This window comes from Cryptomeria japonica, chromosome 4, assembly GCF_030272615.1.
Source record: "Cryptomeria japonica chromosome 4, Sugi_1.0, whole genome shotgun sequence".
NCBI lineage: Eukaryota > Viridiplantae > Streptophyta > Pinopsida > Cupressales > Cupressaceae > Cryptomeria > Cryptomeria japonica.
In genome coordinates this window covers 34,086,217-34,109,018 of record NC_081408.1, presented here as the reverse complement: position 1 = coordinate 34,109,018, position 22,802 = coordinate 34,086,217, and the positions used below count along the sequence as shown (strand labels likewise).

The 22,802-nt window shown below is 37.0% G+C and overlaps 1 protein-coding gene across 1 annotated transcript; it reads left to right on the top strand.

Moving 5' to 3' along the window:
- The first annotated feature begins 1,323 nt into the window (after positions 1-1,323).
- Positions 1,324-3,667, top strand: LOC131079290 (dihydroflavonol 4-reductase). The gene is made up of 6 exons (XM_059218623.1): positions 1,324-1,592; positions 1,794-1,963; positions 2,051-2,254; positions 2,735-2,894; positions 3,116-3,308; positions 3,406-3,667. Exons 1-6 carry the CDS (start codon positions 1,460-1,462, stop codon positions 3,554-3,556), a joined length of 1,011 nt encoding a protein of 336 aa, XP_059074606.1. The 5' UTR covers positions 1,324-1,459; the 3' UTR covers positions 3,557-3,667.
- The last annotated feature ends 19,135 nt before the right edge of the window (positions 3,668-22,802 follow it).

The window sequence follows — 22,802 nt, the reverse complement described above, 5'->3', positions numbered from 1 at the left end:
TACATTGATAGGAGGTATGAGTAAAATTACTAGTATTTGGGACCACCTTAAGGAGATAGACCAAAGCATTACCAATCGCCTCATAAGCTAATTCAAACTAAAACTATAGGGGAAGTCGATAGAGGTACCTTCCCAAATAGTTGAAACATTAGGAGATTCATTTAATGGGTTTAAGGAGGGCATCCAAGGATGAATATAGAGTGAATGAGGACCCCTTTTCTAGTCACCTTGACCAAAATAGAATTACGATCTTCAAAAAAGACAAAACATACAACAAAGAATCCATGAACATAAGGGCGGATCTCAATCTTACCTTCTACCACATGAATCCATTTCTCTAAAACACATTATACAAATTCAGTAGCATTAGCCACAAATGACTAAACCTACAATCAAGCATTTTCTCTCAAAAAAGAGATGTTATCAACCACCTCCTAACCTAGAACCACCATAAAGATTGTGGAGGCATTTTTGAGCTACACTTAGGAAAATAGAAGAAGCACCACTAGAGGGGTTACAAAACATGCTAGCAAAGAATGGTTTAAGAGGAAAGGGGAAGGTTGACCTAAAAATAGTAAAATCGAGAGACAATAAATTAGCAACAAGGGGGAGCACCAATTTGGGCCACTAGAGACTAAGAGGTAGGGGCAAAAAACCTAGCCATAGGAGAGATAATCACCAAGGGCCAAGAAGTAGGTGCAGTCGACAAGAGCACACCATTACTAGAAAGTGGAATATCCACAACTAGTTTGCAAGCAAGAGAGTCGTTGCAACCAGGGGAGCCAAGTAGGAAACAAATTTTTGAATTCAAAAGAGTGTGAGAAGCCATCACTCTTATTGATTATATAAGCTTCTTTTTTAACATGAAATTTATATATTACACTTAAGATAATGTTTCACCTTATATTATATCTATCTTTTGTTACAAGCAATCTGTAAATAAAAAAATAATCATATCAAATCAATATTATTTTTTCTGTTTAATGTAAAGAAAACACCATATCATTAATAGTATTTATTAGAATTAAAAAAAATGAAATATTATTATTTGAAGCTAAATTAAAAATTGTAATAAAATTTTAGAAAACCTTTAAAGAAAAATGATCTAGTAAGTCTTTCAAAACCGAATGCTGCCTCACACTTATACTACCTAACGCTTGTTTAAATTATTTATTTTTCTCTAATATTATCTTAATAATAAACTGTATACGGTTACCTTCCCCAAAGTGATAAGATTGCATGTTTTGAAGCATTCTCCTTCTAAATAACCTATTTACATTAATTGGGAACGTTTTTGTTTTTGTCCTCCAAACCACCAATTGGGCTTGAAACGTGATACTTGATGCCTAACATTTTTCTAGATCCTCTTCCAGCCTTTTCAATTTCAGGCAGCAACTAAATCTTGCATTCTTTCCTTACAGGCTGCAATTTGGAGCTTTTAACAAGTTGTTAAAAGATCATGGTAGAAGAGATATACAAGGAAGGGAAAGGCACAGTCTGTGTCACAGGAGCTGCTGGTTTCATTGGGTCATGGCTTATAATGCGATTACTTGAGCAGGGTTATGTTGTGAGAGCAACTGTCAGAGATCCAGGTTGGTTTATAGCCTTGTAAGCTTAAAATGGGGAATCTGTTCTGAATCTAGATGGTTTTAACTTTTATTAAGTGTTGTTTTATTAGTTGATTCATACTGAAGATATGAATGGTAGGTATCATGTCTGCTTATGGATTTCAATCCTTTAAACTTTATATTCTAATAGATCCAGTGTTTTCCTTGTTCCCTGTAAATATTTAGGAAATCCAGTGAAGACCAATCATTTGTTGAAACTACCTGGGGCCCATAAGAGACTAACCCTTTGGAAAGCAGACTTGGCTGATGAAGGAGGCTTTGACAATGCGATTGATGGTTGTGAAGGTGTTTTCCATGTTGCAACTGCAATGGATTTTGAGTCCCAAGATCCAGAGGTTTTGATCTTCTCCTCTCTTTCTTTCTTGCATATATTATCTTATTGTCTGTATTTTAATTGTGGGAGCTGGGATTTGTTGTGGCAGAATGAGGTGATACAACCAACAGTGAATGGGGTATTGAATGTAATGAGATCATGTGCGAAGGCCAAATCAGTGAAAAGGGTTATTTTCACCTCATCTGCTGGGGCAGTGAGTTTTACAGATGATTATGGAACACCAGGGAAAATTTATGATGAAACCTGCTGGACCAATGTGGAGCTTTGTAGGAGTATAAAAATGACTGGCTGGGTAAGATCATTATACTATTTCATTGTCTCTATTCTAAATAAGCTTATGTATTTCTATCAAAATTGATGTAATCTCATACTATTGTAAGTCATGAGTAGATCTATATACAGATTTTCAGAATACGAGTGAATTATAAAAGAATTTTAATTTTAGTCTAAATGATATATTTTAAATTTTTATTTGATTAGTGACTTATCTGATATCTTTTTGATAGATGAACATATTGAAAAAATTAATGTAACTGCAAATGAACCATTTAAACAAATTAAAACTTAGATTATAAAGTTTAATTCCATGGTGCTTTGGGATTGGAGGTGGTAGTGTGTTTAACCGGAAGCTCCCGGACTTTGTGCCTCTTATAACTCATTGTGCTCCAAATAGGCCAAACCTCCAATGACTTGAAATTCACAGATTTAAAAAATAATACATATAGAATATTTAATTGTTTGATGACAGAGATATGCTGTTTTTTATGTACAGATTTACTTTGTGTCCAAGACACTTGCAGAAAGAGGTGCATGTGAGTTTGCAGAGAAAAATAATGTTGATCTCATCACAGTTATACCAACATTGGTGGTTGGGCCTTTTTTAATGGAGACTATGCCTCCCAGCCTGGTTACAGCATTGGCGCTGTTCACAAGTATGTAGCACTCCTTTCGAAATAAGTATTTTTGTAATTAATTGCTGGATCTTAATAAGCCATCTTCTTTGTAGTACCATGTGCAAAATTTGTATAATTTATTTGTTTGCAAATTAAATCAGTATACTTATTAGTTTTGAAAATTTGTGACTATACAATTAAAGAGATCTAATACTAGTGATTCTTAGTGATATGAGAGATGGGTAATATATGCATTGCAGGAAATGAACCACATTACATGATATTGAGACAAGTGCAGCTGGTTCACTTGGATGATCTCTGCATGTCACTCATTTTTCTGTATGAACATCCCCAAGCAAAGGGCAGATATATCTCTTCCTCACATGATGTCACCATTGTTCAGCTGGCAAAGTTGTTGGCTGACAAATATCCACAATACAATATTCCAACTGAGTAAGTTAATATACTAATCTGCTAGGGCTTATTAACATTGATCTAAAAATATGAAATCCATATGGAAAACATTGATAGAATATGATTATGTTTACAGGTTTAAGGATGCAGATAAGTCTTTGCCAGCAGTAGCATATTCATCAAAAAAGCTTGTTGACTTGGGCTTCAAATTCAAGTACACCATAGAAGACATGTATGACGGGGCAATACAAAGTTGTCTGGAAAAAAGTCTTCTATCAAAGATGTGAATTGGGGCACCAAGCAGCATCCTCAATAGTAATCAGTAGTTTCCATTCGTTGTTCAGAGATGTTCAACTTTACAATGATACCTTAGATAGGAAAGTAGGTTATCTTTTTGAAAGAGGTTAGTTCAAAGATAAAACCTTATATGGAAAGATAAAGAGCCATGCTTTGTACTGTTTAAGGGAATTTTATATTCACTTCAATGTTGTCTTGTTTACTTATAATTTATGTAATATTAATAAAAAAACTATTATTAAAATAATGATTAATGTAAATTAAAAATAAGGTTTTATTTTTCTATTTTGGTTTGGTATTATTTTGATGATTGATTTGTTTCAATGTATTATACATTTATAAATTTAATAGAATTATATCAGATTTTATATGAAAGAAAATTCATGCTGAATTTTTAAATTTTTAGATCTTTCATTTTATACATATGTTGAAAATCTTTCAAATATCTTAGCCCTCATTTATTTCTTGATAATTTGTTATAGTCAAATAATTTATGTGGCATAGAATAGTCTAAGATTAGTCAACATGATGCAGCCTAGTCCACCAACTTTAATTTTAGTTTTTCTCACCCAAAGGTTAGCCCCTTCAAACAAATAGTTATTATCCTATTGACTTGTATGCTAACGAGTTCAAATTAATGACTATTAATATGTATTCAAAGATCTTTCTTGAGTAATTATGTAATTCTCCATCTTAATCACCAAAGGAAAAACTTTATGGAAGAACTTCTTATTCAAATGAAGATAACAACACCATATGTATCACTTGCAGGAAACAACATGCACACAAATGCCATAAGAAACATGACATAAAGTAACAACAACAAGAATAATCTCACCACTACATAACAAAGGTGGCCATCATTGGATAGTCCCTCCATAATGAACCTACGAGAGAGGATACAATGTCAAGATGACAACCAAGTGCTAACCCAAGATTGTGTTCTGAAACATCACACTAGGATAGGATGAGGGAATCATCAGCCTCCAATCCACTCCAAGACACATTTAACAACTCCAACAACATAATTGAATCCCAACATCAATGATGGGATGTCTAGGAGCCAATACCAATGGAGTAGATAAAAAATAATAATTTTTGAAACGAGTGAGACAAAGGTATATTCACCTCCAATTCACTTAGAAATGATATTATTCAACATTTAACACAAGGGAAAACATACACAAGAGGTTACCTAATCAAGAGGTACAACCCTCCACCCATTGGAACAATAATAGATCACTTCCAAGCAACAACATGCTTCCTAAGGAAAGGAAATGATATAAATCTTGATGAAATAAAAATGTGGGAAGACTCTTGAGGTCAAGGGAGATGACTTTCATATACAATTTTTTCTCAAGATATCACATCCATCCATTATTCTTAAACACTTGAAACATTTTTCCCAAAGCATCAAATCCAAGTACCAAAACAAAATCCAATTTTTTTTCCAAGACACACCTAATCCTAGTCCAAAATTCACAAATAGACGTCATGAGTTGGTTTGAAAAAATTGTTATGAAAGTTAAAGAATCTATGTCAAATCCCATTGCTCAAACCATGTCTCCTATCCAACCAACATAATACAAACCTTCACTTAGCATGTGATCATGTTGTCACAAACAACATATCAATCATACTAATCCAACTTATCCATGCCTCAAAAGTATCAAACCTCCACATATCATGTATCTGAACCCAACCATCACAACATACCTCACAATTCATTAACCCCCCTTACTAACAAAACTTTTCACCGAAAAACATCACCATGTCTATCCTCCTGACAAACCTTCAAAACTATAGTTATATCCACATATCCATTCCCATGACTAATACACAACTATCCTTGCCCATGAACAATATTCTTACCAACACCTACACACCACAAAACCTAAATAACCTACCTCAAAACCAAGACTATCCCAAAACCAAAATGAACATCTCACAAAATCACACATATTTCATCTGAAATGATAACCCTCTAGAAAACTTTCTCCAAGATCATTCATATATTGCCACCTCATCATTTAACACAAACATGTTTGATAACCAATTAAGTTTATCCTTATAAATTTTAACAGCCAAAACATTAACATACTTACTTTCACACCCACAAACATCTTGGCTCAACAAATGTCATTATTTAACACACAAAACATGCAACCAAACAATCAAAGTGGCATGATCCTGATGAATAATGATGAACAGTAAATAACCAACAGATACTAAGAGGGGGGGGGTGTGAATCAGTATAGACAAAAACTTCTCCAACAACCTTAAATTGCAAAGACTGCACTAACTGGTAAACAATATCACCAATCTAAATCAAGGCACTACTGGTAAAACATAGTATAACTGTAAAAGACATAAACTGGTATCATCTAGATCTTCTCAAAACCTAATATCTCATCTCAACTTCACTCATATGCTTAAGCAAGTAATACATCAGAAATACAATGATCATTGGATCAACTTGCGTTACCGCTTAACAGAAAACACTAAAACATCACATGAAAAAGCATCACACATAACACATTGATTTTTCATGTGGAAACCCAACTGGGAAAAACCACGGTGGGGATGAATATCCACAAGTTTTTCTTGAACTCTTCAGAAGTTTGCTTTGTTAGGAGCCTAGTCCGGTTAAAGACTTTACAACTGGTTCTGCTAAGAACCGATCCTGCTAGGGATCACCTGGTTAGAGGTTAAACCCTGTTAAAGGTTACCTTGTAGGATGATTTCAATAACTCAATGATTTTGAGTTACCTTGTAAAAGGATTTACAAAAAGCCTATTAAAGCTACCCGATAAAGGGATTTTCCATCTACTGAAATGGTTAGAAGTCAACAAGTAATACACTGATCTAATAACAACACTTAATGCCAAGGCAGATCCGCTTTAGCTTCTTTACATCTACAATCACACTCTGTAGATCTTTGCTTACTCCTTTGGTCTGGCAAGAATCACCTCACATACATTCATTTGCCAACAACTTCAAATAAAAATCATCATCGACCTTATAGACAACAATTAGGTTGGTAGCCAAAACCTAAAATACTAAGCATCTAGGTTAACAATATAGTCGGTGAGACAGAGAACAAGGCTAAACAAAGCAGAACAATAGAAGTGATATAGTCAGTATATTTGGCACTTATCCAGAAATCATCCAACCATTGTAGATTCTATTTTGGAGTTCATTTGTTATAATTCATCATTGTAATCAATCAGTAAGGTAATGAGCCCTCCGGGGTTGTAGCCCTTATTGTATTTGAGCAGTGAGCTCTAGGCAGTGTACCTGTGCCTATGCATTCCCCATATTGTAATATAGTTTTTCTACTGGCCATAATGGAATAATATTGTGGGTTCAAATCCCATTGGATTTTTTTCCCATTTGGGTTTCCACGAAAAAATCTTGGTGTTATGATTTTGTGGTTTATTGTTTTATGTTTCTGCATTTCAGTTTCATGCTTATGCTTCTGGTGGTTTAAAGCTAGGTCAAAAAAATTAATAATTGGTAGATGGCTGATTCACCCCCCTCTTAGTGATCCCTGATTCCAACAATTGGTATCAGAACCTAGTTCCTTTGAGGAAGCTTAACCATTTGAGGAAGGTCTGGGAGATCGAATCAATAGATTCCATTTTTTCAGAGATAGCTCAGTGTGGCACTTGAGGATCTTGATGCAGCAAGAAATGAGATCAGTTCCTTAAAAAGAAACCTGAATGTTGTTGATGATTTCATTAATTACTTGAAGGATCGAGTGAAAACTTCAAGAGACAAGAGGAAGGAATTAATGAACAATCTGAATGAGAAAGAAGATCAAATCATGGAAAATCAGGGTAAAGCTAATGAAGTTGGTAAGCTTGAGAGAGAGAATGCTACATTGAAGAATGAGATGCAATCCATTGTGATGAGGCTGACTAAGAATATTGAGGACCGGAAGAAGAATGAAGGGAATTTGACACAATAATTAAAGGAAAGAGTAGATGAATGCTTCAGGCTTACTAATGAGAATGATCATTTGAAGCTGGAGTTGACACAATTAAGAAATAATGGTCAAGAACTTGAAAGATCTATTGTTGCCTTAAGAGATGAACTTGCTACTACAAATGAATACAAAGACAAATTCAAAGCCATCTTAACAAGGCTTGATGAGATGCTAGAAAGTCAAAGACATGAAAAGGACATCTAAGGTCTTGGATTTGAGAAAGGCGAATCCTCTAGATATGGACAAAGCAATGCAAAACCTAACCAGAAGAAGAGAAAAAATCCTCTAGTAAGACAACCTAATGCTCATAAATTCAATGGTAGACTCTTTACTTGCAATAAATTTGGTCATATGGTGAATCAATGCAGAAGTAGGATGAATAATGGAATGAACAATATGAATAATATTCCTACCTTTATCGGTTTGTGTTTCATATGCAATAATTTTGATCACAAGTCAAATATGTGTAGAGCAGTAATGAATAACTTCCAAAATAAGAGATGCTATGCTTGTGGGATGTTTGGACATATGTCTAACCAGTGCGGGATGACACCAAATTAGATGAACTTCAAACCTATGTAGAATGGTGTTTATCGTGCATGTAATAAAACTAGTCACATTGCAAAATATTGTAGAAGAAAGAATAGTGTTTTGGTAGACAAGAAAAAATCAAATGTGAAGGGCAAGGCAAAGGTAGAGGAGATCAGAGACAAGAATGAGAAGATTTGGGTCAGAAAAGATGAATCTAAAGCAGACAATAGATTTGCACCCGAATCCGGTGTAGGATCTTCATCCGATAACTAGAGCTTTATGCCTTAGGGGGAACATTTCATGCAGATTCTAAGAACCCCCTCTTTGGTGGTCTGCAATTGATTCCGGAAGGTTGTAGAAGGCTTAAATCATATATGTGGATGTTGTCTGAAAGTTTCAATGAAGATTTGATGCTTTGATAAGCGACTCCATGAAAATCAAGGTAATCGGTTGCAACATTTATTACAATGAAGAATTAGGTTTTTGAAGGTTAAAAGGGAATTTCAAAGCTTCATTCACCACAATGTGATCAAGAGAATAGTGCAGAGCAGAAGAGAAAAGTGATTTCGTGATCTAAACAATAATTACAATGATCCTAAAGAGAATTCTAGTGCTTGGTTGCGAATTGAGGTATTTATTTGTTTCAAGCTATCAGTTTCTGCAAACCCTAGGTTTTCAATGGCTTCAACTTCTAGAATTTCTACCCAGTTGGTTGTGAAGATCAAGGATAGAGCTCGACCTATTTTCAAGAAACATCCTTTTAAAACTGTCGAGGATGATCCCAAAAGAGCATTTTCCTTTGTACCCTATGACATTCTTCACAATGAGGACATAAGGGCATATATCCACTATGATCTTGATGAACATGGGAGTGCTGACATGTTGACCCTATACAACAAGCATTTGGCGAATAGCTTGGGAAACCTCAAGTCCAAATATCAACATTTGCAGGCCAAGGGTTTCACTCAGTTTGTGCATTTTCTAACATTTGATGAGAAAGAATGGATCTGGTTCGTACTCAGCAAAATCCATGATGAATTTATATGGTTGGATCAGCCTCATAAGATTACTCAGCAAGAAATCCAAGCCGTGACTTATTTGAGTGCATCTCATGAAGTTCCAAGCCCGAGGAAAATATCAAACAACACTATGATTTCTACCATTGGTTCTTAGTTTGACAGTAGATCAATGACAATAAATGACATTCTAGAGCATAATGTCAAGTTTGCATGAATGGTGGTTGGATATAAAGTATGTTAGCATTGTGTTGTCATTGATGTCAATTGGTAATGGTGTCATTGATGTCACCAGTAAGTATGGGATGTCAATCGATCATGGAGTCACTGGTATACAAGTTAGTGTTGGAGACATTTAAGTTGATGTTGAGGCATTGGAAATAATTGGCATTATGGCAATGCCAACTGGTGAGTGATGAGTTGGCAGTGTGTTGTTGCCAACCAGTAAGCATGTGACTAGTATGGAAGCAAGGTTAAGAAAATGGAGAAAGTCCAGGCAACTGGTATGTAGCTTTATAACAATCCAAAAGACTCCCACCGGATGAAGATGGTATCATAGGATGAAGAGAAGACTGACAGAGTTTGGGCTGCTGCAAGTTGGTAAGGTAGACAAAGGGAATGTCTACCGAGTTATATGCTTTGATTGAAGATGTATCTTCTCAGTGTCAAAAAAGTTATATAAGTGCAATGTCGGAAGCAAAATGAGCAGGTGACCAAGGTAGGTGGTTGAAGACACATATCAAATGACCAAAGTAAAACATCAGAAGCCTCCAGCATGTGAAATCAGAGATGTGCACCAGATCAGCAAGGGAAAGTATGATGAGCTACCAGGACAGATTAGGTTGAGCAACTATAGACATGGAGTTACTAGAATGTTGATATCAATAAAGATCCCTGTTGATGATTGATGTTTGTGTTGTCTTGCCAACGGTGTGATAAAATGTGTGCATTGGAGACTATTGACATGCTAGTATCAACAGGAAAGTATGTCAACCGGTAAAAGACCAAAGAGGCAAAGGTTAAAGGATCTCACCAGATGGAGATATATATAATGACTCACTCTAAATATAGGCTAAGGTTTGGTGATCAAGATGATGTGATCCCATCGGCATAACAGGTGACTACATGGTTTGAAGGTTGACCGCTTAGTGTATAATTGGCAAGGTGATATGTGTTGGCATATGATGAACCGACATGTTGATATGGTGATAATGTATGTTGTCATTGATTTCAATAAGTGCAAGTGAACTGGTATGTAGATTGGAAGAAGTTGGTGAACCGGTATGAAGAGGTATGAAGAGGTGTAGTGAACCGATGTCGGGGTTTCACTGAGTGTGACTACCGGTTGGTATTCTTGGCTCTAGGGTTTTCAATTTGGAAATATCGCTTGTGTGATGCAACTGATGACATTCTATGATGAGTTATCCAAGAGATGAGGATGAGATCGAGGTGCCACATCATCTTTGTGCATGTGAAGGATTTCCTTGAGGATCTTGCATGAGAAGATCAACTGCATTAAAAGTCTAGCTCGGGAATGAACATTCTTATTGGTGATATGAGAAGAAAGCGTGATGAGTTACTGATTTCTATGTGGACTGAAGAATGGATGATGCAGATTCTCTTGTGATCTATTTGAAATTGTATTGCTCTATGCAAAGTGTTTGGACAGTCAGGATTGGACCACTTGTATTGTAAACCTAAGATTCTTAGGGTTTAGGGTTTTTGCTACCAACCTAATTGTTGTCTATAAGGTCGATGTTGTTTGTTATTGTAAGTTGTTGGAAAATTTTGTGTATATATCCGAGTGATGAGATACTTGCTAGACCAGTAAGAGAAAACTACAGAGTGTGATTGCAGAAGTAGAGGAAATGAAAAGGATATGCCTAGGTATCTAATGCTATTATCAGATCAGAGTTTTTACCTGTTGTCTTCTAACCATTTCAATAGTTGGAAAATCCCTTTACCAGGTAGCTTTAACAGGCTTACTGTAAATCCTCTAACCAGGTGACTCAAGATCATTGAGTTTTTCAAATCCTCTAGTGAGGTAACCTTTAACAAGGTTTCAACCTTTAATAGGGTATATAGCCATCCCTTAACCGGGTGATCTTTAACAGGATCGGTTCCTAGCAGAACCTTTTTATAAAGTTTTTAACCGAACTAGGCTCCTAACAGAGCGAGGTTCAAAAGAGTTCAAAAAAAAGCTTGTGGGTATTCATCCCCACTATGGTTTTTCCCATTTGGGTTTCCAAGTGAAAAATCTGTGTCATGTGTTGTGCATTTTTAATGTGATGATTAAGGTGTTCTTTGTTTGAGTGATTATGCATGCAAAGATAATAGGTTATGGTGTTACTAGTATACAACATGCATATGTTTATGGGTGAAGTTGTTATAAAGTATTGAATGTACTTGAAGTGTTTAGACTTATCAGTTTATGTTTTCTAAAGTCTTACTATGTTTAATTGGTATTGCCATGGTTAAGTTCAGTGATGAAGACAACTAGTTGGTATTTCTTTAACTTGATAAGTTGTTGAGAAAGTTTTTGTCTATACTGATTCACCCCACCCCCCTCTCAGTACCATTTAGGGTATCTTTTGTTCATTATTATTCATCAATTGGTATCAGAGCCAACTCCAGGTCCTCAGTGATATAAGCTTAACCGCTTAAGGAAAAAGATCCTGCCTTAATGATGAAGAGGGAAGGTCCTAAGTTCAATAGAGATAACTTCAAAATATGGAAGGACAAAATGAAGATCTATATCAAGATTTTGGGTGCTCAACATTGGAGCTATGTTGGTAATGCCTATGTGATTCCCACTGGCACTTTGACCGATGATCAGAAGAGAGAGATTCAAGATGATGGGCAAGTCATGGAAGCTCTTATTAGCGGTTTGTCTGATATTGAGTTCATTGATGTACAAGATAAAGACACTCCTAAAGATGTATGGGACACATTGGAAACTATTTATGACGGTGATGAACATGTAAAGCAAGCTAAGGAAGAGAGCCTTAGAGGAAAATTTGAAGACATGAGGATGGTTGAAGGTGAGACCATTCAGTAATATGGCATAAGAATCAAGACTGTTGTTGGAGATATCAAGAGCACTGGTGGATCGATTGATGATTCCACCATTGTTAGTAAAGTCTTGAGATCATTGTTACTAGTCTATGCAATCAGAGTTGCTGCTATCTAGGAACTAAGGTCTATTGATAAAACCAAGGTATCCTTAGACTCTATCATTGCAAAGTTAACTGCATATGAGTTGAATATCTATGATGGTAGTGTTCAGAAGACTGAGTTAGCTTTTAGAGCATCTGTTGCACCAACTAGAAAAGGAAAAGAAGCAAGTACCAATTATGAATCCATGCAAAGCAGAGGTATGGATGATGAAGAAATTCTGATGGAGTTTAAAGCTCTTCTTTCCAAGAGACTTCCGAAAGGTACTAGAAAATATAGAGGTAAGCTTCCTTTAAAATGTTTTTCCTAAAATAGGATAGGACATATAGTTGTTAACTATCCTAACAATGAAAATAAGAATAAACCAAAGAGGTTTAGAAAATATAAAGGAGGAAATAGAAGAAATTGTCTTGTTGCAGTGGATGAAGGTGTTACTGATGAAGAATCTGAGGATGAAGAAAATGAAGACATAGTATATGTAGCTGTAAAGGAAGAAGTGTCTGACAAGAAAGCACTTGTCTCTCGCATTGACAACTCTAATGAGTGGATAATTGATAGTGGTTGTTCTCACCACATGACTGGTGATAGGAGAAAGTTTTTGTCTCTAGAAGAATGTGATGGAGGTGTTGTTAGATTTGGCAACGATGTACCATGCCTGGTGAAAGGTAAAGGATCCATCTCACTGAATGGTAAGAGCAGTGCGGATGATGTCTACTGGTAGAAGGTCTTAAGCATAACTTGTTGAGTGTTGCTTAGTTAAATGATAAAGGACTCATTCTGGAGTTCAAAGGTGGAGTCTGTAGTATAAATAGTAAAAGTGGTGAACTTATTGCCACCAGTAAGAAGACCAAAGGTAACCTATTTTAGTTGAATGCCAAGATAAGTCAGTGTCTGATGGCGAAGTTTGATGACAATTGGATATGGCATAGGAGACTTTGTCATATGAACTTTGATAATATTGTAAAGGCTAGTAAGATCAAGGCGGTAAGAGGATTACCTTTGCTGAACAAACCTGAGAATTCTTTGTGCAGAGAATGTCAACTTGGGAAGATGTCTTCCTCAACTTTCAAAGTTAAATCTTTTTTAGAAGAAAACTTACTTGATCATGTACATACTGATTTATGTGGTCCTATGAAAACTACAAGTATTTAGGGAGATAGGTATTTTATGATTCTTACTGATGACTGCTCAAGAATGATGTGGGTCACATTCTTGAAAGACATGCTTGAGGTGTTTGGAAAGTTCAAATCCTTTAGAGCATTAGTAGAGAAGGAAAGTGGTCAAAAGATAAAATGCCTAAGAACTGATCAAGGAGGTGAATTCACTTCTGATGAATTCAATAAGTACTATGAAGATAGCAGTATCAAGAGGCAGTTGTCTGCCCCAAGGACACCATAACAAAATGGCATAGTAGAAAGGAATAACAGGACTATAGTTGAAGTGGCTAGAACAATGTTGATCCAAGGAAAGGTTGCTCACACTATCTGGAGAGAAGCGGTGAGCACTACAGTCTATACTATGAACCAGGTACTCATCAAGAAAGGTAGAGTTAAAACCCCTTATGAGTATTGGACTGGGAAAACTCCCACTATGAGTTATTTTAAAGTGTTTGGTAGTAAGTGTTATATCAAGAGAGGTGAGCATATGAGAAAGTTTGATGCTAAATGTGATGAAGGAATATTTCTGGGATATTCCACTAAGAGAAAATCTCTCAAGTGCTACAACAATAGAACACAGAAAATTGTTGAGAGTATCCATGTTAGGATTGATGAATCCCCTGAGGAACCTGAGGAAACCTATAGTGAAGAAGTGGAAGATGAACCAGAAATAGCCTTCTGGGAACTGGTTAAGAAAGAAACAAGTAAAGATCTTAGTGTTCCTGTACTGGTAGAAGTTGCAGTAGGAGAAAAAGAAGAGGTAAGTGAAGAAGAAGAAGAAAAGCTAGCAGATCAAGCTAGAGTCATTCCTAGATATGTGAAACTACATCATGATCCGAAGAAAATCATAGGAGATAAAGATGTAGTCATACTTACAAGAAGAAAAGTGAAGGAGAACTCTTGCATGATTTCTAAATTAGAGCCCAAGACTTCCAGTGAAGCACTTACAAATGAAGACTCGATTAAAGCAATGGAAGAGGAGCTAGACCAGATAGAAAAGAATACAACATGGTCTTTGGTACCCAGACCAGAACACAAAAATATCATAGGTACCAAATGGGTCTTCAGGAATAAGCTAAATGAAGAAGGCATAGTTGTAAGGAATAAGGCAAGACTTGTCTACAAAGGATATGCTCGGGAGGAGGGAGAAGACTATGGAGAAACCTTTTCTCTTGTGGCTAGACTGGAAGGTGTTTGAATGCTACTTGCATTTGAAGCATTTAAGGGATTTAAGGTTTATCAGATGGATGTGAAGTCTGCATTTTTTAATGGAATCCTAGAAGAGGAAGTGTACATTGAGCAACCGGAAGGATTTGCCTTATCAAAAGATAGTAACATAGTGTGTAGATTACACAAAGCCCTGTATGGATTGAAACAAGCACCTAGGGCATGATATGAAAGGTTACACTCTCATCTTGTGAAGATTGGATTTCAGAGAACAAGTGGGGATAGCAATATCTATCTAAAATATGAAGGTGATCAGATTCTGATCTATGAAGTATTTGCAGATGACATAATCTTTGGAGGAGATGATAAAATGAGTCATGCTTTTGCAGATGAAATGAAGAAAGAGTTTGAGATGTCTTTGATTGGAGAGATAAAGTTCTTCATTCGTTTACAGATTTAGCAAATGAAAGAGGATATCTTTATTACCCAGTCCAAGTATGTCAAAAAGGTATTGAAGACCTTTGGCATGGAGGAGAGAAAATCGGTTGGTACACCAATGGTGACCGGCTGTAAGCTGACTAAGGAAGATGATTCAACATTGGTGAATGAAAAGGTGTACCGGTCAATGATCGGTAAGTTGCACTATGTGGTGCACAACAGACCAGATATTGCTCATGCAGTGGGCATAGTAGCTCGTTTTCAGAAATATCCTAGAGAATCCCACTTGGTATCTATCAAGAGGATTCTTAGATATTAGAAAGGAATAGTTGACTATGGATTGTGGTATCCATATAATGGTCACTATAACCTCAAAGTATATACCAAAGCCAATTGGGTAGGTAATGTGGATGACCGAAAGAGCACAATCGGTGGAGCATTCTTTCTTGGTGGAAGACTAGTCTTGTGGACAAGTAAGAAGTGGAGCTATATTTCTCAGTCTATAGCTGAAGCAGAATATGTGGCAACATTTATGAACTTCACTCAAGCAATCTAGATGAAACATGTATTGGAAGGTTTCAAAGTACTTGTATCTGAACCGGTGAATATGTTTTGTGACAACACAAGTGCAATAAATATTTCCAAGAATCCGGTATTGCATGCTATAACTAAGCACATTGAGCTTAAATATCACTTCTTGAGAAAGAAAGTTCAGAATAAGGAGGTTGTACTACAACATGTTTCTAGTAAGGAGCAACTAGCAGATATATTCACTAAGCCCTTACTGAAGACTACATTTACCTATTTAAGAGGTGAATTAAGGGTTCTGCCCCTTCATGAAGTCAACTAAAGTTATGTGCTCCGCATGAGTCAGGTACTATAGTGTAACATCTTTCAGGATTGATGTGTTGAAGGATGCTACTCCATAGGGGGAGCATAATAGTAGAGAATGGAAGCTTGTGCCTCCACTTTGGCATTGTTGTCAAAGGGGTATGGGGAGAAGATATCTGATGTATGAAGGAGAAGATATCTGATGTATGGGGAGAAGATATCTGATGTATGAAGGAGAAGATATCTGATTTATGGGGAGAAGATATTTGATGATGAAGATACACTGGTCTATGATGTCTACAGTTACAATGCAACACTAAGTATTGCCATCAATGCCAAACGAGGAGATTATTGACATATGATGAATTGACATGTTGATATGATGGTAATGTATGTTTTCATTAATGTCAATAAGTGCAAGTAGACAGGTATGCAGACTGGAAGAAGTTGGTGAATCAGTATGAAGAGGTATGAAGAGGTATGAAGAGGTATGAAGAGGTGTTGTGAACCGGTGTCGGGGTTTCACTGAGTATGACTACCGGTTGGTAGTATCAACTTTTGGGTTTCTGGTTTGGCAATCTCGATTGTGCAATGCAACCGATGAAATTCTATGATGAGTTAGCTAAGAGATGAGGATGAGATCGAGGTGCCACATCAGCTTTGTGCACGTGAAGGATTTCCTTGAGGATCTTGCATGAGAAGATCGATTGCATTAAAAGTCTACCTCGGGAATGAACATTCTTCTTGGCAGTATGAGAAGAAAGCGTGATGATTTACTGATTTCTATGTGCAGTGAAGAATGGATGATGCATATTGTCTTGTGATCTGTTTGAAATTGCATTGCTCTATGTAAAGCATTTGGACAATCAGGATTGGACCGCTTGTATTGTAAACCTAAGATTCTTAGGGTTTAGGGTTTTTTCTACCAACCTAATTGTTGTCTATAAGGTCTAAGTTGTTTATTATTGTAAGTTGTTGGAAAATTTTGTGTATGTATTTGAGTGATGAGATACTTGCTAGACCAGTAAGAGAAAACTGCAGAGTGTGATTATAGAAGTAGAGGAATTAAAAAGGATCTGCCTTGGCATGTAGTGTTGTTATCATATCAGAGTTTTTACTTGTTGTCTTCTAACCATTTCAATAGTTGGAAAATCCCTTTACCGGGTAGCTTTAACAAGCTTACTGTAAATCCTCTAACCAGGTGACTCAAGATCATTGAGTTCTTTAAATCCTCTAGAAAAGTAACCTTTAATAGGGTTTCAACCTTTAATAGGGTATATATCCATCCCTTAATCGAGTGATCATTAATAGGATCAGTTCTTAGTAGAACCTTTTTGTAAAGTTTTTAACCGAACTAGTCTCCTAACAAAGAGAGCTTCAAAAGAGTTCAAAAACAAGCTTGTGGGTATTCATCCCCACCGTGGTTTTTCCCATTTGGGTTTCCACATGAAAAATCTGTGTGTCATGTGTTGTGCATTTTTCATGTGATGATTAAGGGTTCTTGTTTGAGTGATTATGCATGTAGAGCTAATAGGTTATGGTATTACTGGTATACCACATGCATATGTTTATGGGTGAAGTTGTTATCAAGTATTGAATGTATTTGAAGTGTTCAGACTTATCACTTTATGTTGTCTGAAGTCTTACTATGTTTAACCGGTATTGCCATGGTTAAGTTCAATGATGAAGACAACTGGTTGGTATTTCTTTAACTTGATAAGTTGTTGAGAAAGTTTTGGTCTGTGTTGATTCACCCCCTCTCTCAGTACAATTTAGGGTATCTTTTGTTCATCATTATTCATCAATATGAATCGGTAGGTATATCCCAGCTGTGTGTTGTTGTTAGTGACCATGCTTGAACTGACATAGGTAGCTAAGATGGATGCCGACAAAGAAGACATGTAGTCTCCAATTGGAAAACATATAGTATTCGGTGAAGAGTGTTTTGGAAAGACTGGTGATGAGGCTATCGATATTAAATGAATAACTTGAATACCATGAGTTGATTGCAAAGGTTTGCGGCTCAAGATAGATCAGAGGACAAAGATCTGATTCATTGGCATCATGATTGATGTAGAGTGTCCAAGTGCACATCAGATCTGGTGAAGGCAACTGAGATTTCATTTAATGTGATTGACAAATGCAAGTTGATGATCAGTGTGTCATGTTTGCTAAATATAAAAAATGTGTATTGGAAGTAGTGAGATTGGTGGTGGTGTCTGATTGCTTGCAGTTTATCAATCCCCATGCAGATTAGATTTGATTTGATACTGTCCACGGTTAGTGGAAGGAACCCTTGCATGCCAAGATTTGATTCTCCATTTTGGCAAGAAAGATTGGTTATAAATATGAAAGTAGAAGACCTAAGTGATTGATGCTGCCAGATGTTGTGGTGCCAGATATTGAAGAATAGAGTGTGAGTATGCAACAAAGAGTTAATCAGTCAAAGAATTCAACAAAGATCATTGAAGTGACTGATTGTTTGAGAGAATTGGTAATAGGATTTAACCAGTGAGGTTAAAGTGACTCATGAGCTATCATAGAAACTAATAGATCATTCAACTAGTTGTGTCCAACCGGTAAGGAGGCAGCAGTGGGTGAAGCGGTGAAGAGTGAGTGTCAGAGAAAATCCGACAACATAGAAGTTGAGTAGAGGCAGGTGTGATAGAAAGAGATTCAATCAGTAAGGGTTGAGGTAACTGGTGAAGTAGTTGTAGAGTCTATCAGTTCTCCTAACTAGCAGTGTCTAAACTAGTAGGATTAAACTAGAGAAGTAGTGAAGAGATAAAACTAGCAAAGAGAGGATTCTACCAGTAAGTCAAAGGGAGAGTGAAGGGAGATCTGATAAAGCATATACAAATAACATAGGGCATAAGACAAAGATATGTGTGACAGTTACAAATCTCATTTGTAACAAGGTTATTACTATTGTATTGATATATTTCATTGTAATCACTAAGTTGGCACTTGGTGTAGGGCTCGGTGCTCCTTGGGTTGGTGCCCTAAATTAGTAGGGGTTGGTGCTCTTTGGGTTGGTGCCTTAAATCAGGGGTTGGTGCCCTAAACTTTGTAATATAGTGTTTATTGTGAGGCTGGATTGGAATAGTAGCCTCAAGCAATATTTCTCATTGAGGTTTTTCCCATATTGGGTTTTCCTCATATATCTGGTGTTATGTGATGTGCTCTTTGTGTGTGGTTGCATTTTGGTCTTCTCCTTATCTCATGGGTATATTCACATTGTGTTAGATCTGCTAACCAGTTCACACTTTTAGGATTAAAAGGGTTAAGTTTGGAAACCATTGATTCACGCCACCCTCTTAGTGGCATCTTGTGTTCTACAAAGTATACTAGTCTAGCAGACACAACTCTGTCTCAAGTACATCTATATACTCTACCTATCTGATGTTGAAGGAAGACAAGAGGTATGACTTGTGTACGGTTTCTCTTGAATGAGGTGCTAAGAAATTTGAAGAAAATTAAACAAGACAAGAAGTACACCTTTAAATTTGGAACCCTTATCATTTGTTTGGCACTATATTTCATGAATGAAATCCCCAGTGTTCAAGGAAAGGTTCAATGGGCCTATGACAAGATGGATACAATGCAAATCCAAAGAGGGATTATGGGAATTGGTGATGCCACAATGAGGATATCCACTCTATGGGGTTATTTCAAAACTTTTCAAGCCACAATGAAGAGCAGAGAAATAATCCCAAAATAGATAGTGGAGAAATATCAGAAAACAATTTGCTTCATGGTTGATAAGGACCAATGCCTTATGGAAGCCATAGAGCCTAGGATTGTGTGGATTTTGCCTATGGGTTATGATGTTGATGTTGCTACTCTAGATATCTATGCTCAACACATGTTGAGTTAGCTAGTAGATGGAAAGGAAGGAAGGTTTGGCACTTTTAAGGAGAAGGACCTTGAGTTGCACAAGTAGTTCATTGCACCTACTAGGAAGAGAAAAGTTTCTAAGATGGATGAGGAAGTAGCTGTGTAGATGGGATTCTCTTGAGAGGAGGTGAAGCGGGATAGAGAAAAAAATGCATAGATGCAAGCTAAAGAGGATCCAAGAAGCCTAAGTCTGACTTGGTTCCCTCTAAATATCAACCAAAAGAAACCAAGTCTACCCCTACTCTGGTAGCACCATCTTCAAGACATAGCCCATCCAGAAAGGGAGTTTTGAAGAAAAAGGAGAAGTCTAAGAAGACTTATCTTGTTGTATCTCTAGTGGCCTCTGAGACTAAGTCAAAGGAGGAAGCAGGCAAGGCTAAGAAGAAAGGCTAATTTGTAAGGGTGGTGAAGAATTTATAGTCTGGTGGAGCCCAACGAAGTAAGAAAGCTAAATTTGAACCTACCCCTACTAGAATACCTCAGAGAGAAAGAAAGAATAGAACTCAACTTGACAAGGATCTTGAGACCAGTGATTAGCAAGGTAAATACATATTTGTTCCTCCATTAGCAACATACCAACTGATTGATGGAAACTTGAAGAATCTAGGAGTATATTATGAAAATTTAGATCAGGCCGATTAGAGAAAAGTTGAAGAAGTTGTTTTATATTTACACAACTTTAGTAAAACTTTGATTGGGTTGGAACAAATCATCCCTAAGGATTTGTACAACATTATTGATGCGAGGCTAACAACTATTAAGATTAATAAGAAAATTAAGGAAAGAGAGTTGATTAGTGTTTGCACCTGTGTCTCTCAAGATGAAGCCAAAAGGCTTGTTGAGGAACCTAACAAGAAATAATTTAGAAGAAAAATAGGGTGAATAGGTTGATGATTGGAAATGTGGAAGAGGTGATAAAGGAGACTAAAAATATCTGGAGAAGATTTATAAAGAATAATCCTTTGTATAGAGAAGCAATTAAGTATTCTCAGTCAGAAGTAAAAGAAGGTGTTTCCAGTGATTAGAAGGATGAAACTTAGACTGAGGGACATCCGGAAGATCAAGACAACACAAGTCTTGATGCTAAGACCAATGATAATCCTCTGGTGGTAGATAGTTTTGCAGTCCTTGAGATTCAAAAGGATGATACTGCACCAAGGGGAAACACCAGTGCACAAGATAAAAGGGATGGAGCGAAAAAGGAACCTGAGAAACCAAAGGTAAAGGATGTTGAGGTAGTCAAGGTTAAAGGAGTTGTTAATCTGGTAATTGACACTCCTACAGTCTTAAGGACCCCACCTTAAATCTCTATCAATCTAGATAGTCCTCTAAATCTTGGACAAATGTCACCTGTAGAGAAGTGGATGCTTATAGCAACTGTTTAAGCTCAAGCCAGTCAAGATCTAGTCAAATCTGAATATGAATGTAACGTCCTAAAATTGCGACACTTGCAATTTCGACTGCATTTCGGTCTTCACGATGGCGACGCAACACACAACCTGAATGGAGACCCCGAAACCTGTTTATGACACCAAAAACTGCATTTTCTTGCACCCTGGCCTGAACCTCCTTTGCACCCTGCTATCCCGGGAGGTGGGACCAAAGCGCCCAGCACCCTGGTCCTCCAGGACCATGGCGCCCAGCGCCCTGGTCCCCCAGGACCATGGCGCCCAACGCCCTAGTCCCTGGCCCTATTTTGGGCCCGGTCTCCTATGGGGCTTCGGGTCCTTTTGTTTGCAATTTGGAAAATAAACTTTCCTGGTCGGCCTAAGGTCGGGAAAATCAGTCTATCAGCCCTAATTGACAAGTATATAAACTACATTTTCCTCTTTCATTCGAGATGAGGGCAAAATAATGGAAACTATACTCAAGCATTCAAGCATTCAAGCATTCCTTCAAGTAATTGATCATTTCAAGTCTCCATTCAAGGCTAAGTGTTGCATTCAAGACAAGGATTCAACCATTGAAGAGGAGATCACTTACAACACATTACATGCTACAACATACAACATACAACAAACAACAACATCTATACCTTCGCACATAAGGATACAAACATCCTTACAACAAGGTATTAGTACTTGTTTTACATTACATTTACAGCAATTTCTCATTTCTTGGTTAATTCCAAAACCGGGGTTTGACCTAAAGGCAAACCCCTAATCCCTAACCCCCCAATCATCTTCACTTTTCTGTGTGTAGGTTGCAGGTACGCGGCTGAAATTGAAGATCTAGAATCCTTGTGCAGAGACGAACAGATCCCCCTTCATTTCGCGGATTTTTCGGAGGACCGTGTGCACGCCGGGCGCCATCGTCCCATCAACTTTTGCTCAAATTTGTAGGACAGTGCCGTATCGACATTTTACAGCTAATTCCAGGTCCACAGCTTCATCCTATATCCCTAACTCAGTTTATAAGTGAATCTTTGTCACTTTGCATGCATTCCTAGCTTAATTCTTCTATCAACATTCTTTACAAAAGAGGGTAGCCTTGCTTTCTTAACCCTTGAAACACATTTAGCATCCAATCTTGCATTGTGTGGGATTGGATCTTGTGGGTTTCAACCTCTCTTTTGAATGTAAAGCCTCTCCCCTAAGTGAAAACCATCAACCCTAGTGATCTCCCTTCTCTCTCCTCGGAGTTGGAAGAGGGGAGAGCAACTAGGGTTCGATCGTGATTTTCCGCTTTACAATGAAGATAAAAAGATTGTTTTGATGTTTGTTGATGTGTTATAGAAGGTGGATCCAATTGTACAGTTAGATCCTAATGCTATCCCCTCTGATAAATTACTACATTTGATTAACAATGTAAATACAAATTTTGATTCTTTGGAGAAGGCTACTACTAAACGTGTTCTGGATAGATTTAAGGAGGTAAGAATGTAGACATTCTGAAAAATGATTGAAGATGATAGAGTTAGACTTAATAAAGGTCTATAGACTACTTCAGATGCATTGGTAGAAGGGGATAAATTATATAAGTCTTGTCTAATTTTTCCCAAGTTCACAGTAGACATAGACAAGCAAATAAGTATTTA

Coding starts and splice junctions, on each gene's coding strand:
- LOC131079290 (XM_059218623.1), top strand. CDS start 1,460: ATGGTAGAAGAGATATACAAGGAAGGGAAAGGCACAGTCTGTGTCACA. Junction 1,593..1,793: donor AGCAACTGTCAGAGATCCAG/GTTGGTTTATAG, acceptor GTAAATATTTAG/GAAATCCAGTGAAGACCAAT. Junction 2,895..3,115: donor AGCATTGGCGCTGTTCACAA/GTATGTAGCACT, acceptor TATGCATTGCAG/GAAATGAACCACATTACATG.